Source organism: Physeter macrocephalus, chromosome 19 (genome assembly GCF_002837175.3).
Source record: "Physeter macrocephalus isolate SW-GA chromosome 19, ASM283717v5, whole genome shotgun sequence".
In the NCBI taxonomy this organism is placed as follows: Eukaryota; Metazoa; Chordata; class Mammalia; order Artiodactyla; family Physeteridae; genus Physeter; species Physeter macrocephalus.
Window position 1 is genome coordinate 19,642,642 of NC_041232.1, and position 16,394 is coordinate 19,659,035.

The 16,394-nt window shown below is 42.0% G+C and overlaps 1 protein-coding gene across 1 annotated transcript in view; it reads left to right on the top strand.

Annotated features, from left to right (window-relative positions):
* DNAH10 (dynein axonemal heavy chain 10) overlaps positions 1-16,394 on the top strand; it is a 116,215-nt gene that overhangs the window by 30,952 nt on the left and 68,869 nt on the right. Inside the window, exons 12-19 of the mRNA XM_028480570.2 lie at positions 62-232; positions 1,726-1,902; positions 2,718-2,843; positions 3,730-3,902; positions 4,813-4,964; positions 11,114-11,278; positions 11,908-12,115; positions 14,554-14,710. Coding sequence (XP_028336371.1) covers positions 62-232; positions 1,726-1,902; positions 2,718-2,843; positions 3,730-3,902; positions 4,813-4,964; positions 11,114-11,278; positions 11,908-12,115; positions 14,554-14,710 — 1,329 coding nt within the window. The remainder of the gene's footprint in view (positions 1-61; positions 233-1,725; positions 1,903-2,717; positions 2,844-3,729; positions 3,903-4,812; positions 4,965-11,113; positions 11,279-11,907; positions 12,116-14,553; positions 14,711-16,394) is intronic.

Genomic DNA, 16,394 nt, shown 5'->3' on the forward strand with positions numbered 1-16,394 from the left:
TTTTGCGGGGTAATTGCAGGGTCATAAGGGTTTTTTCTGGGCTTTTTTTTCTTTTTGGCAGGTTATTGAGAAAGAAGCAAAAAATTTTATTGACGAATCTTTTAAGACACTTCGATCAGCTGAAGCAGCATTTGACATGCTTTTAAAATTTAAGCATATTCGTTCACGGGAGGCCATTAATCGACAAATGATGATGAAATTTAATGATATTCTTGCACAGTACTGTAAAGAGGTAACTGAAAAATCTATGACTGCTGTAGCAGTAAAAATACACTTGGCAAAACGTAAACAATTGGAGCACACCATTGTCTTTCGCATCTAAATTCAGAGAAACTGTAATTTTCCCAAATAAGCATGTCGTATAACCAAAACGAAGTGGGTTTGTTTATTTAGTGGAGAAATTCAGTAAGAATTTATGAAGTACAATATTGTATGCCTCACATTGTGATGGACCCTGAGTGAGTTAGTCATAGTAATAATCACAGTAACAACAGTGTAGTAGTCATAGCTACCCATGTGTGAAGGTCAAGGGTGTGTTCACGTACACATTCCTGTTGTAAGGACCCTTGTTATACAATGGACCCACCCAGATAATCCAGGATAATCTCCTTATTTTAAGGTCAGCTGACTGGCAACCTTAACCCCATCTGCTACCTAATTCCTCTTTGTCAGGAATGGATCAGGACCATTAATGGGACAGGTATTGTTTTGCCTCTGACACCTAATTACTCACATAAGAGTGTGAAATACTTATTTTAAAATGCAAGCCCAGACCTTATGATCCAGCCATCCCATTTTGTGTAGATACCCAAAATAATTGAAAGCAGAGTCTCGAAGAGATATTTGAACATTGATGTTCGTAACATCGATGTTCGAAGCAGCACTATTCACAACGGCAAAAAGCTGGAAGTCACGCAAGTGTCCATTGATAGATGAATGGATAAACAAAATGTGGTCTATCCCTACAATGGAATATTATCCAGCTTTAAAAAGGAAGGAAGTTCTGCCATATGCTACAACATGGATGAACCTTGAGGGCTTTGTGTTAATTGAAATAAGCCAGTCATAAAAAGACAAATACTCTGATTCTACTTATATGAGGTACTTAGAGCAAAGTCATAGAGACAGAAAGTAGAAAGGTTGTTCCTAGGGGCTGAGGGAGGGAGAAATGGGGAGTTACTGTGTTTAATGTGCACCCAGAGTTTCGGTTTTACAAGATGAAAGAAGTTGTGGAGATGGATGATGGTGCTGGAGGCACAACAGCATGAATGTAGTTAATTCCACTGAAAAATGCTTGGGCTGGTAAATTTTATGTCACGCATATTGTACCACAATTTAAAAAATATTACATGATAGTTAATTATAAAACCTCAGTGGCACGTGCACACACACACACACACACACACACACACACAATGCAGGCCTGGCCACCAATCATGTCTAGAACAGATTTCAGCATTTCCAATAGGTTGGTCAAATGATCGTACACAGTCTGTAAGTATAAGGCAGTTTGGATCATTCCATGTTTTAAACCAAACAAAAAAATTCCTACAGAGTATAGGAAAACGTAGTAAATAATAAGTAGTAAAAACCCTATTCTGTACCTTAGACTATTTCTTGACGTTCCCTGTTCATTTCTTTAAAGATACAAATCTCAAGTTAAATCTTTTCTCGGCTCACAGACTGATGCTTATCACTTACGGAATACGGTTGATTGCTTTGCAGATTGACATCGTTAACAAAATCTTTGTTCAGAACCTTGACAACCCACCGCTGTATAAGAATCACCCGCCTGTAGCAGGTGCAATCTACTGGGAACGGTCCCTGTTCTTCCGGATTAAGCACACCATCCTCAGATTTCAAGAAGTAGAGGAGATCTTGGACAGTGATGGAGGAAGAGAAGTATGTTGCTTCTGCTGGAAATGTCCCCTTTTGTATTTCACTGTTCAGTTCTAGATGGGCAGCCTCCCTGGGCGCTGATCCTTCAGTCCAGGCGGCTGCCGGCATGGACTGGGCTGTGCAGAGTTGCCTGCGTGAGAAGCAGCTCAATTTCAAATCCATGCCTGCAATTTAGAAGGTCTTTTCTGCGGTCCCTGGGGACCGCATCTCCATACCTACCTGTGACATCTTCTAGGCGGCAGTCACATGACTTCCCCCGACCTTGATCTTCCGCCTCTCCAGAGGGTGACCAGCAACTTTCTGATAATACTCTCCCTCCCCCACCCATGCATTTTTGTCTGTTATATCACAGGGGGTGGGAAACCTTTTCTTTAACGGTCCAGAGAATAAGTATTTTCGGTATTTGAGGGTCGGATGGCCCCTGTTGCAACTACTCAACTCTGCCTTTGTAGCAAGAAAGTGACCGTCGATAACACGTAAATGAACAGGTGTGACTGTGTTCCAATAACACATCACTATGGACGCTGAAATTTGAATTTCGTATGCTTGTTATGTGTCATGAAGCACTGTTGTTCTTTTTGAGTTCCTTCATTCTTAGCTCCTGGGCTGCACCAAACCCACGAGCTGAGGTTTGTGAGCCCAGTTAATCAGCCTAGATTTCAAGCCCTACCATGGCAGACAAACCCTCCAACGTTTGTGCAAATCTGCCTGCTTCCTTTTGCAAAATGTGTTAACTGATAATTTTTTTTTTTTTAAAGAGAGATGAAAAAAATGTTATTTTCAATGACAAAATGACCATTGCCTGACTTCTTTGGTAGGCAAAGCAAAAATATCTGGAAGTGGGTAGGACAATGAAAGACTACGAAGATGAAAAGTATGAGCAGTGGAAAGAGACAACAGAGCAGGTCCTGCCAACTCTCATGAAGAAGAGTCTGCTCACCAAGGTGTGTCTTTCCAGATCCGCGTCCTAGATTCCGGGGCGGCCACGTAAGGTGATGGTGACTACTATTTCCTTGAGGTTTGATACGTTGACTCTCATGAAGTTGAGAGGTATTTCCAAAATCAAAGGCACAGAAGGGCAGAGGTTGACCTGGGAGAAGAAGAGAGGCAGAAAGGGAATAGATGGAGGAAGCAAAATGTCACCGTCAGGGAACAGGCAGCCCTCCTGACTCTTGGGGCAAGTGGCTTAACTCTGAGCTCCAGTGACCCAGTTTGTAAAATGAGTTGGATTAGGCGACCAGAAACATGCAAAGTATTAGTTGAACCGTATATGAAACAGCTGACAGTTGATCGTTTTTAACCTACAGAAAAATGTCACTTCCCATGATTCATCCTCATCTTTAGCACGGGGTCCGGCACGTAGCAATTGCTCAGTAAATAAACACTAGCTAGGAGGTTCAAGGGAAGACCTGGGCCTGGCGGTTTTCGGTCTTTGGTACTAAAAGGAGTGAAGAGGCCAGGTAGGGCCTGTCAGGAACTGGACAGCTTGTGTCCTATTCAAAAGGGGCAGCTGCTACCCAGCTTCAGTCTGTTCTTTGCCATTTATCATCAGCTTTTCCAATTTTTCAAGGGAAACCAGATTTCTGGATTTTTACACTCGGTTGCCCAATTTTCGAACGTGGGCGACTAAATCGAATTCTTTAAAAACTCTGTTCACCAAACAAAATATGAATTCTAGCTAGTTCCCGCCAGCTCCCCAGTCTGTCAGGGCAGCAAGGACCCTCCATTGATCTTTTTCAAATTCACGTTTAACTTGGGTTGCGTTGATCTAATCGCTTCTTGCACCGCCCTTCCCGCGATGTTTTGTAAAAGCACCTGTCTCTCCCACAGACTTCTGCTGCTGGTGATGACGCCCAGAACTCTGACAGGGGGACTGGTTTTGCAGTCAACTTTTCACCTGCTCTCAGGGAGATTATTAACGAAGCAAAGTACTTGGAACAGCTGGGGTTCCCTGTCCCCGAATTAGCAAGGAATGTTGCCCTCCAGGAAGACAAATTTCTTAGGTAAAAAGATTCTTCTCTTAAGTCAACAGTAAACATTTTTTAAAAAATTTTTATTTATTTATTTATTTATTGAAGGCTGTGTTGGGTCTTCGTTTCTGTGCGAGGGCTTTCTCTAGTTGTGGCAAGCGGGGACCACTCTTCATCGCGGTGCGTGGGCCTCTCACTATCGCGGCCTCTCTTGTCGCGGAGCACGGGCTCCAGACGCGCAGGCTCAGTAATTGTGGCTCATGGGCCTAGTTGCTCCGCGGCGTGTGGGATCTTCCCAGACCAGGACTCGAACCTGTGTCCCCTGCATTGGCAGGCAGATTCTCAACCGCTGCGCCACCAGGGAAGCCCCAACAGTAAACATTTTTTGTCTTGGGACCCCTTTGCGCTCTTCAAAATTATTGAAAACACGCCCCCTACCCATGGCAAAGCTTTCATTTTTGTGGATTTTATAACTGCCAATATTTGCCACCTTAGAAATAAAAACTAAGAAATGTTTAAAATATGTGTTTATTCATTGATCTAAAAATAACAACGATAAATCTATTTCATGTTAACCTAAATAACATTTTCACTTTTTCATTTTTTAAATTAATTTTTACTGGGGTATAGTTGATTTACAATGTTGTGTTAGTTTCAGGTGTACAGCAAAGTGAATCAGTTCCACACATACATATATCCACTCTTCCTTAGATTCTTTTCCCATGTAGGTCATTACAGAGTATTGAGTAGAGTTCCCTGTAAGTAACATTTTAAAATAAAAAATAACCAATATTTTCCAAAAAGAAAGTTAGTGTGAAGAGTGGCATTCTTTAAAATTTTTAGTCTGGTTAATGGTCTTTTGTATCCTATCTGTAAGGTTATTAATCTTTTTATGAGCTCCATTGTATTTTTCTCACGTCAGTGACTTTCCTGTAACGTGCAGGTACACGGATGGGATACAACGTATGTTGGATCATTATCACATGCTCATTGGAACGTTAAATGAGGCAGAGGCTCTTCTCCTTGACGACCATTCCCAGGAATTAGTAAGAGTGTTTAGGTCTGGATATAAGAGGTTAAACTGGAACTCACTAGGTAATATAATTCATCTATCTATTGCCTTTCAGACTTTGGGATGTAAAAAATCATTCTTTTAGATTGTCTTAGTTGAATTATAATTTTTCTATGTATGTAGATATGGTTAACAAATACGTTTTCAGCATCAGTAAAGTACACTTTGTGGAACATGGAATCCATCTCAAGGCTTTAGTTAGGGGTGAAGGTGAGTGGACGGGGTGCTGTTTTGACATTTGACTGACCCAAAGCTTTCTCCTCCAAAAATAAAATGACTTTTACTTTTTTCCCTTAAAACTGAAATTTTTTTAAAAAAAATAAATTTATTTATTTATTTTTGGCTGCATTGGGTCTTCGTTGCTGCACGCAGGCGTTCTCTAGTTGCGGCGAGCGGGGGCTACTCTTTGTTGCGGTGCGCGGGCTTCTCACTGCGGTGGCTTCTCTTGTTGTAGAACACGGGCTCTAGGTGCGCGGGCTTCAGTAGTTGTGGCACGCGGGCTCAGTAGTTGTGGCTCGCGGGCTCTAGAGCGCAGGCTCAGCAGTTGTGGCACACGGGCTTAGTTGTTCCACGGCATGTGGGATCTTCCCGGGCCAGTGTTTGAACCCGTGTCCCTTGCATTGGCAGGTGTATTCTTAACCACTGAGCCACCAGGGAAGCCCTAAAATTGAAATCTTAATTTCGAGATAATTACAGAGTCACACGCAGTTGCAAGAATTAATACAAACAGATCCTGGGTACCCTTTGCCTGGTTTTCCCCCAACGACAACTTCTGCAAAACTGTAGTGCAAACCACAGCCCAGATTTTTCCATCGATATAGTCAAGACACAGAACATTTCCACACCACAGTGATTCTTCATGTCGCCCTTTTAAAGTCACACCCACTTCCCTCCTATCCCCATCCTCTACTGAACCCCTGGAAGCCACTAATCTGTTTTCTGTTTCTATAATTTTGTCATTTTAAGAGTGTTACATAAAATATTATATGACCCTTTTGGTGTTGGCTTTTCTCACCCAGCACAATTCTCTGGAGATTTTTCCAAGTTCTTGCCTGTTTCAACAATTTGTTCCTTTTTATCAGTGAATAAGAAACAATATGGTATCAATGTTTGTTTCACCATTCACCTAGATATCCTAGAGAATATTTAGGTTGTTTCCAGGTTTGACTATTATGAATATACATTTGTGCTATAGAATCACTTGTGTACAGGGTTTTATGTGAACATGAGTCTTCATTTCTCTGGGATAAATGCCCGGGGTTGTATGGTACTTGTGTGTTTAGTATTTTTTTTTTTATTAAAAAAACTGAAGAATAGTTGATGTACAATGTTATATAAGTTATATATACAGTATAGTATACAGTATAGTGACTCACAATTTTTAAATGTTATACTCCATTTATAGTTATTATAAAATATTGGCTGTATTCCCTGTGCTGTAGAATATATCCTTGTAGCTTATTTCATACATAAGAGTTGGTACCTCTTAATCCCCTACCTATATTGCCCCTCCCCATTTCCCTATCCCTCTGGTAACTACTAGGTTGTTCTCTATATCTGTGAGTCTGCTTCTTTTTTGTTATATTCATTAGTTGTTTAGTCTTTTTTTTTTTTAATGTCATAGTCTTGTCCAGAGTGGCTGCACCATTTTGCATTCTCACCAGCAATATACATTTCACTGTCTCTAGGTCTTGGCCAGCCTTTGGTATTGTCACTATTTTTAAAAATTTAGCCATCTGATAGCTGTGTAATGAGAGCTCATTGTCGTTTTGATTTGCATTTTTCTGTAATGGCTAATGATGTGTTTGTTTGCCTTTACATATCCTCTTTTCATGTGTTTGTTTGCCTTTATATTTCCTCTTTGGTGTAATGTCTTTTTTTTGTTCTTTTGCCCATTTTCTAATTATATCACTTGCTTTTTTACTGTTGAGCTTTGAGAGTTCTTTATATATTGTAGATACTAGTCCTTTATTGGATATGTGGTTTGGAAATACTTTCTCCCACTCTGTAGCTTGTCTTTTCATTCTCCTAATAGCATCTTTTGCAGAGCTATTTTGATGAAGTCCAATTTATCAATTTTTCCTTTTATGGATCATGATTTTGGTGTCAAGTCTAGGGACTCTTTGCCTAGCCCTAGATCCCAAAATTTTTCTATTTTTTCTAAATATTTTATAATTTTATGTTTTACAGTTAAGACTGTGATCAATCTTGATTTTTTTTTTTTTTTTTGTACAAAGTGAGAGACTTAAGTTGCGGTTCATTTTTTTTTCCAATTGTTGTAGCGTTGTTTGTTGGAAAGGCTAACTTTTTCCATTAAATCACTTTTACACCTTTGTCAAAAACTAGTTGAGCATATTTGTATGGGTCTATTTCTGGGTTCTCTATTCTGTTCCATTGATCTATGTGTCTGTCCCTCTGCCAATATCACAGAGCCTTGAAGCCTTAATTACTGTGGCTACAGAGTAAGTCTTGAAATTGGGTAGACTGGTAACCACTGATCTTTTTATTGTCTCTATAGTTTTGCCTTTTCCAGAATGTCATATAATTAGAATCATACAGTGTGCAGCCTTTTCAGATTGGCTTCTTTCACTTAGCAATAAAATTTAAGGTCCCTCCATATAATTGTGCATTTCTTTTTATTACCAAATAATATTCCATTGTGTGGTTGTACTGTAGTTTATCTGTTCACCTGTTGAAGGACATCTTGGTTGCTTCCACATTTTGGCAATTATGAATAAAGCTGCTAAAAATGTTCGTGTGCAGGTTTTTGTGTAGTGATTTCTTTTCTTTGTTCTTCTTTTTTTGTTTGTTTTAAAATTACAGATTCAGTTTCCTTAATAGTTACAGGACTACTCAAGTGATTATTTCCTGTTGGGTGAGTTGTGTAGCTTGTGCTTTTCAAAGAAGTGGTGCATTTCATCTAAGTTGTCAGATTTATTGTGCAGAGTTGTTCTTATTGTTCCCTTATTATCTTTTTAAAGACTGTACATCTTTAGTGATCCCTCCTATTTAATTCTGGATATGGTTAATTTGTGTCTTCTCTTTTTTTCTTTTCAGTCCTGCTAGAGATTAGTCAGTTTTACTGAAGCTCTTTGTTTCATTGATTTTATCTGTTGTTTTTCTGTGTTTAATTTTACTGATTTCTGCTTATCTTTATTATTTCCTTCTGCTTGCTTTGGATTTATTTTACTCTTCTTTTTCAAGGTTCTTGAGGTGGGAACTTAGATCATTGATTTGAGATCTTTCCTCTTGTCTAATGTAGGCATTTGGTGCTATTAATTTCCCTGTCAGCACTGCTTTAGCTGTGTCCCACAGATTCTGATAGTTGTATTTTAATTTTTATTCAGTTAAGTGTATTTGAAAAATTTCCCTTGAGACTTCCTCCATGACTCATGGATTATTTAAAAGTGTGTTGTTTAGTTTCGAAGTGTTTGGAGATTTCCCCTGTTACCTTTCTGTCATTGTTTTGTAATTTGAGTCCACTGTGGTTGGAGAACATACTCAGTATAATTTCAATTCTTTGAAATTTGTTGAGGTCTGTTTCCCAGCTCAGGATATAGTCTATCTTGTTTTATGTTCTGTGGCCACTTGAAAAGAATATGTATTCTACTTTGCTGAGTAGAATGTTCTATAAATGTTGATTAACGTTGTTGGTTCATGATGTTGTTGAGTTTTTCTATATCCTTGTTGATTTTCTGTCTAGCTGTTCTGTCAATTACTGAGAGAGGAATGTTGACATGTCCAGTTATAATCCAGTTATAATCCTATTTCTTTTTTCAGGTCTATCATTTTTTACTTCACGTATTTTACAATTCTGTTGTTTTGATGCATAGAAGTTTAGGATTGCTATGACTTCTTATGAATTAAACCCTTTAATCATTATATAATATTCAACTCTCTCTGATAATTTTCTTTGTTCTAAAGTCTACTTTACCTAATATTAATATATCCATTCTGGTTTTCCTTTGATTAATGTTTGCACAGTATATGTTTTTCCATCCTTTACTTTCAACTTGCTGATAGAATTGTATTTGAAATGAGTTTCTTGTAGACAGCATATAGCTGGGTCATGTTTTTAACCTACTCTGTCTTGGTGCATTTAGGCCATTTACATTTCATGTAATTATTGATTTGTTAGGGCTTAAGTCTGTCAATCTTTTTGTTTTCTGCTTGTTCTTTTTGTTTCTCTGTTTTTCTTTTACTTGCCTTTCCATGGGCCACTTGAACATTTTCTCTAATTCCATTTTGATTTATCTATAGCGTTCTTATAGCATTTTTTTAGCGGTTGCTCTAGGTTACATATACATAACATTACAGTTTACTGGTTTGAGTGAAGTATAGAAATCTATAGAATTTTACCAGTTTGAGTAAAGTATAGAAACCTTAACTCCCCTTACCCTCTCCCACTGATGATATAATTATCTTAAATATTTCTTCTAAATACATTTTGGACAACAACAGACAGTGTTATAATTTTTGCTGTAACCGTCAAACCTAAGTTAGGAAGCTCAAGAAGAGAAGGAAAAAACGATTGTATTTTCCTATATTTTTACCTACTGTGCTCGTTCTTCCTCCCTGATGTTCCCAGGGTCTTTCTCTTACTGGGTCCTTTCTGTTTACAAAACTTCCTGTGCCCATCCTTTTTCCTGTGGCCATCCTTACGTCCTATGCTGTAGCAGCATAGGTCTGCTGGTGGCGTAATCGCCTAGTTTCCCTTCTGAGAATATCTTGATTTCCCCTTTGTTACTGTCAGGTGGAAGTAGAAATCCAGGTTCCCTAGTCAGCCTTCACTGATAGTTGAGGGGAAGCTCCACATAACTGCTGGGAGGGGTGGGGGTCCTAGCCCCCCTGCAGTCTCCACTGACACTGTGGGGTGGCAGGGGGCAGTGCTCGTTGCTGGACTGTGGAGGCGAAAGTCCCATCTACCTCCATGGCCTCCTCTGATGCCACCATGGCAGGCATAAGGGGACAGGGGTTTGGGGCACCTCATTACAACATTCTGAGGGTGGAAGTCTAGGCCCCCTCCACCTGGCCCTTCTGGCATGGGTGAGGGCAGGGTCACATTTTTATCTGTGGTGTTTGGCTGGAGCAGAGCAGTTATTGTCTAAAATTTTGTCTTGCTAGGGTGTCCCTTTCCTGGTCGTTTGGTCAGAGAAAACAGGATTTTCTTGAGGCTTTTTTTGGTGCATGTGTGCCTGTACCCATGGGCACTTATGGGTCGCCGGCTCCTTCAGCTCCAGGTCTGGGATATAGATCCCAGGAAAAAGATCCCAGGGCCCTCCTCACCACATCATTCCTTGGATCCTGGGGTCCCCGCTGGTTGGCTGTCTCTCCCCCTTTCAGAGTCTTATATTTGTTTTATGGCTAATATGCAGGGTTCTTAGTTGTATTTAGCAGGAGTAATAAGGAAAAGTACATACTTCTTCTTCCTTTACTTTTAAAAATAAACAAGGCATTTATGTTATTTTTTTTCCCTTCTTCCTCTTTCCCTTCCCTTGCTCCAAATCTTCTCCCCTTTTTTCGTTGTCATTTCCTTTTCTCCCCTTCCTCCCTTCTCCTTTGTACAGAGAACATGTGTGTTTGGACTGTGGGTTCCAGCGTGAAACCTCTGGATTAAAAGTCCAGCTTCTACCCATGTGACTCAACTTCTCGGAGGCTCTGTTTCCTCATCTCTAAAATGGGCATAATCTTAGTACCGAATTCATAGGGCTGTTGTAAGGATTCGATCATGTAATCAACGTCACATGCTTAGGCCATCGCCCAACTGATCATAAGTGCTTAACTCAGGTTTACTATTCACATTCTTGCTGTTTACTTTTCTAAGCAACAGGCCAGAGGGTTGCCTAACTGTAGGCAGGGTTGCGTGTAGTGGAGGGTTTCTGTTGCCATGGCAATGAGAAGGCAAGAGGGTCGTACCTCCTGTTTCTCCCCACCGTGCTTCAGATCCGATGATGCTAAAAAGCAAACAGAAGAAATGTATCGTTTGGTTGATGCTGAGCACCGGCTCCTTATTCCAGTCCCCAGGGACCACGTGGATCTTTGTCACCTCAAAGACCCAAGGGGATGGAAGGAGCAGGATCCTTCCTGTGAAGGGATGTTGGCGGGAGGGATATGGAGAGGAAGAGTTGAAAGCCAGCTATCTTTCTTTCGTTCTTTCTCTTTTTCTCCGAAGGTATTGCTGACTACATAACTCGGTGCAAACAGGCCATTGGGAAATTTGAGTCCCTCGTCCACCAGATTCATAAGAATGCAGATGACATTTCTTCCAGACTTACCTTAATAGAATCCATAAATCTCTTTAAGTATCCAGCACCTAAAAGTGAGGAAGAACTCCCAGGTAGATCTGACTTCTTGTTTCTTTGATTAGGGAAGGAATGGAAAAACCTCTTGGGTATGATTGTGCATACACACACACACACACACACACACACACACACACACACACACAGAGTTTATTCCACAAATGGAATAAAAACATGCCTCATTATCTCAGGCATTTACTTGAAAAGGTCATGGGTAATTCTTACTTTTTGCGGTGTTTTACGTATTGCTTACATAGTTTTACAAATTCCTAAGTCTATGAAAACCAATAGTACCTTTGTCAATAACTTTGTAACAGTACGGTGAACTGTGTTTTATGGGCTCACATTTACTTGTTCAAACAGGGTATTTTAAGCTGTCTTGGACTAATCAACAAGGAATTCAGGATTAGTTAACAAGCAATTCAAGACAAGCAAGATTGCCCAAAGGCAAAGCATGCACAAGCGCCGTTCATTCCCATGTTGTCATGTATTTTTTGCTTTGGATGTGTCTCGCTTCGGGTGGTGTTGATTTATTTTCTGCTTTTGGTCAAGATTGGAGGCTGCTTTCATATTTGCAAGATATACAGCTAATGTTTGGGTTGCTTCTTGAGTAATGTCCCTTCCCGTGTTTGTGAAGAGCTGTAACAGGTGTCTTCCACTGCAGGCATGAAGGAATTCTTTGAGCACATTGAACGAGAAAGGGCCAAAGATGTGGACCACATGGTCAGATGCTATCTCGCCATTGGGCCTCTACTGACCAAAGTCGAGGGGCTGGTTATCCACACCAACACGGGCAAGGCCCCCAAGCTGGCCTCCTACTACGAATACTGGGAAAATAGAATTTACGAGGTCTTGACAAAGCTCATCCTGAAGTAAGTTAATGTTCATATTGCATGTTTTAAAGACAGTGTGCATAGATTAAAATATCTTACACATATGGATAGTTAAAGAGGAGCCACAAGGTACAGAACAAAAATCAGCTGGACAGTAAGTCTGCTTTCTGGCCAAAGGGCACTCATAAAATGGAAAGATGACTTCCTATTTTGGCTCATGTTCTTTTTTTTTTTTTTTAGTTGACACTCAATGTTTATTAAATGTGAAAGTTACAGATAAAATTTAAAACCATATTTGAAAAAAGAGAACTGTATGTGATATATATCAGACCTCTGATAGATAGGGAGAATTTTCTATTCTGGAAGAAAAGGAAGAAATCATAAGAGAAGAGATGGACAGACGATGGATGCAAAAATTTTAAATGTTTTTTCACAAAATAAAAGGATAGAATTGGAAAAGAATTTACAGCAAGTGTGCTTTTATGCATTAACTTACGGAAATACTTTTGTAATATGAGAAAAGTGACTACACTACAAGAGACACAATGAGATTTTTCACAAAAATGAATTACAACTATCAAAAAGTTTAGAAATTGATTCTTGTGATAATCATAGAAATGAATGATAAAACAATATTAAATTAACAAATAAGTTTAAAAAAACTTATTTTATTTTTTAATTTTTGGCTGTGTTGGGTCTTCGTTGCTGCCTGCGGGCTTTCTCTAGTTGCGGTGAGCAGGGGCTACTCTTCATTGCGGTGCGCGGGCTTCTCATTGCAGTGGCTTCTCTTGTTGAGGAGCACGGGCTCTAGACTTGAGGGCTTCAGTAGTTGTGGCATACGGGCTCAGTAGTTGTGGCTCGCAGCTCTGGAGCACAGGCTCAGTAGTTGTGGCACATGGCTTTGTTGCTCTGCAGCATGTGGGATCTTCCTGGACCAGGGCTCGAACCCGTGTCCCCTACACTGGCAGATGGATTCTTAACTGTTGCACCATCAGGGAAGTCCCCTGGTTGCAGTTTGACAAACTTCACTTCATTGATCCTTTAAATAAATCTGTTTTCTACATATTTCATTTGCTTTTTTTTTTTTTTTTTTTTTTTTTTTTTTTTTTTTTGCGGTACGCAGGCCTCTCACTGCTGTGGCCTCTCCCGTTGCGGAGCACAGGCTCCGGACGCGCAGGCTCAGCGGCCATGGCTCACGGGCCCAGCCGCTCCACGGCACGTGGGATCTTCCCGGACCGGGGCACGAGCCCGTGTCCCCTGCATCGGCAGGCGGACTCTCAACCACTGCGCCACCAGGGATGCCCATCATTTGCTTTTTAATGTTGCTTCTAACTTTGACTCTTAAAGCAGCCCCTTGGGAATTCCCAGGCGGTCGAGTAGTTAGGACTCCGCGCTTTCACTGCCAAGGGCCGGGATTCGATCCCTGGTTGGGGAACTAAGATCCCACAAGCCGCCTGGCACAGCCAAAAAAAAAAAAAAAAGCAGCCCCTTGTACAGGGCTACCTCCTGAGTTTTCTCTTTCTAATACACTATGTTTTCCCTTGATCCATTCATCCATTTACCCATCAATCCATCTATTCACTCATTCATTCATTCCAACGTTTATTAGAGCCTGGACTGGACCAGGCACTGGACCAGATAAAGCCCCTATTTTTCTGGAGCTTCTCCATCCTCATAGGAGAGAGATGCAAGACTCAAGGAAATAAATATTCTCTGTGAAAGAAATAAAGCAGAATAATGTTCCAGGGAGAGGCTGGAAGGGCTGTTGTGATTGGGTGGTCAAGAAAGGCCACAGAGAGGCCATGTTTCAGCCGAGCCCTGAAGCTAAGGAGCAAGCTGGAAGGGGAGGAGCTCTCTGGGGGAAGACAAAGGCCAGTGTAAAGACCTGGAGGCCACGTGGGAGGAACAGAAGGAAGGAATAAAGAGAGTGAAGGGAGTGGGTAGGAGAGGAAGCTGAGCAGGCAGGGGCCAGATCATGAAGACCCTGGAAGGAGCTTGCATTTCTTCTCAGAGAGAGAAGAGTTACATGTTTTATACACTCTCTCTGGCTGTAGGGATTACTGAATTGGGGTGGGGATGGGGGGAAGAGGAAGACCGGTGTGCAGGCTAATGAAGTGTCCATCCCTGATTTAATCCTGGAAAGGACAGAGTCTGGTGGGCCAGGCGGAGGGGGGACATGAGTGTTCATTTTTCCTGAACCAGAGTCAAACAGCTTTTTGGCGTTATCATTACTAAGTATCTTCCAACTAATAGGTATTCTAACTTCCCCAAAGTAGAAATGGACTATTTGTAAAATTTGGGCCATAAAAAGGGTATCTAATGAAACTCATCCCACACTGTCCATTACAGCCGTAGAATGTGTTATTCCTTGTCGCAGGCTTTTTATAGGTGGCGGCTGGGACTGTAGCCATTTTCACCCGCTGTCGGATATCTTTCACGCTGCTGAGTACTGAGCCTGTTATATTAACCCCTCCTAGGAATTTGCAGTCTTTTAATTCTTTAATCCTTGGAAACGTCCCTTTGTTCCAAATGGAAACCATTTTGACGGCGCCCGAGATCATCCTGCACCCCAGCGCGAGCGAGGTTGACAAATTGTGCGTCCACTGTGTCCGAAATTGTGTGGAGGTGACCAAGGTAGGAACAGAACTGTGTGTTGTTTCCCGGTTGACCCCTTGTCACAGAGGGCTGGGCCCACCAGCTCCGGACAGCAGGTGACCCACGAGGTCAAGAACACAGGCTCCACCCTGTCCTCTGTCCAGACCGCTTTAGTCTCTTCCTGGCTCCTCCTCTGTAAACCTCTGAAGTTTGGGGGTGTCCCAGGGCTTGATGCCGGCTCCCTTCTCACCTCTCTTTATCTTCTTTGTGCATCCTCACGACCGGTCCCATGGCCGTTATTACCAACCCTATGGAGGCAAGCCCGCCGCATTTCCATCTCCAACCCAGAATTCTCTACTACACAACACATGTTTCTAGTCGCCTACCGGCTGTCTCCCCTTGAACCTTAGACTTGGCGAGTGCAAGATGGAATTCTTGGCTTTCCAACGTGCAGCCTGGTCCTGCCCCCATTTTCCCTACTTCAGGCAACGGCGCCAACATCCACCCAAGTGGTTGAGGGAAAACCCTGGGAGCCATCCTTGATCCCTCTTTTCTCCCATCCACCCACATCCAGCCCGGCGCTAAGTCTGGTTGACTCTCTCCCCCACACACGCCTCTGATCTCCCCTCTTCTCTCCTTTTCCACGTTACCAGTCCATCCCAAGTTCATCGTCCCTCACCTGGACTGTTGCAGTAATGTTTCCACAGGTGGTCAGGATTCTCCTTTAAAAACGTGAATCGTTTCATGTCATCCCTGTATAAAAGCCCCCGATGACTTCACGTTGCACTTAGAAACATAATCCAAACTCCTCATTCTGGTCTATGAGCCCCTCTGCAATCTAGCACCTGCCTGCCTTTCTGATCAGCTCCTACCTGTACACACCCCACTGTTCCCCAGCCTAATGCACCTCCAGCAGGTAACACCACTTCCTCCTTGAAATGGTGGCACTCCTGCTCCCTCTGCCTGGAACCTTCTGCCCCCCAGACCTTGACTTGCTGGCTCCTTCCGGCCCTTCTCTGTTACATCACCCTACTCCGTCTTCTTCCTAGCCCATATCACCATCTGACCTTTTCTTATATATTTACCTGCTCGTTCATGCTTTGACTAGCTCACACCACTAGAATGCAAGTTCCACGACACCATGAACTTTGTGTGTCTGTTCACTCTGGAACCCCCAGCACCTCGCTTGTCAAATGACTGTCAGTCGGCAAATAACCCAAAGTTTACGTCTTACCAACATTGGGAAAATAGGGCCATCTTTGTGGATAAGAGATGTCACACCCCCTCAAGAGACTAATATCTTTCTTTTCACTTGATTTGTTCAGGAAGTCAAACATACCTTAGGCATTAAAAAAAAATTTTTTTAATTAATTAATTAATTTATTTTTGGCTGCATCGGGTCTTCGTTGCTGTGTGCGGGCTTTTCTCTAGTTGCGGCGAGCGGGGGCTACTCTTCATTGAGGTGTGTGGGCTTCTCATTGCAGTGGCTTCTCTTGTTGCAGAGCATGGCCTCTAGGCACGCGGGCTTCCGTGGTTGTGGCACGTGGGCTCAGTAGTTGTGGCTCGCGGGCTCTAGAACGCAGGCTCAGTAGTTGTGGCGCACGGGCTTAGTTGTTCTGTGGCATGTGGGATCTTCCCAGACCACGGCTCAAACCCGTGTCCCCTGCATTGGCAGGCAGATTCTTAACCACTGCGCCACCAGGGAAGCCCTCAGGCATGTTTT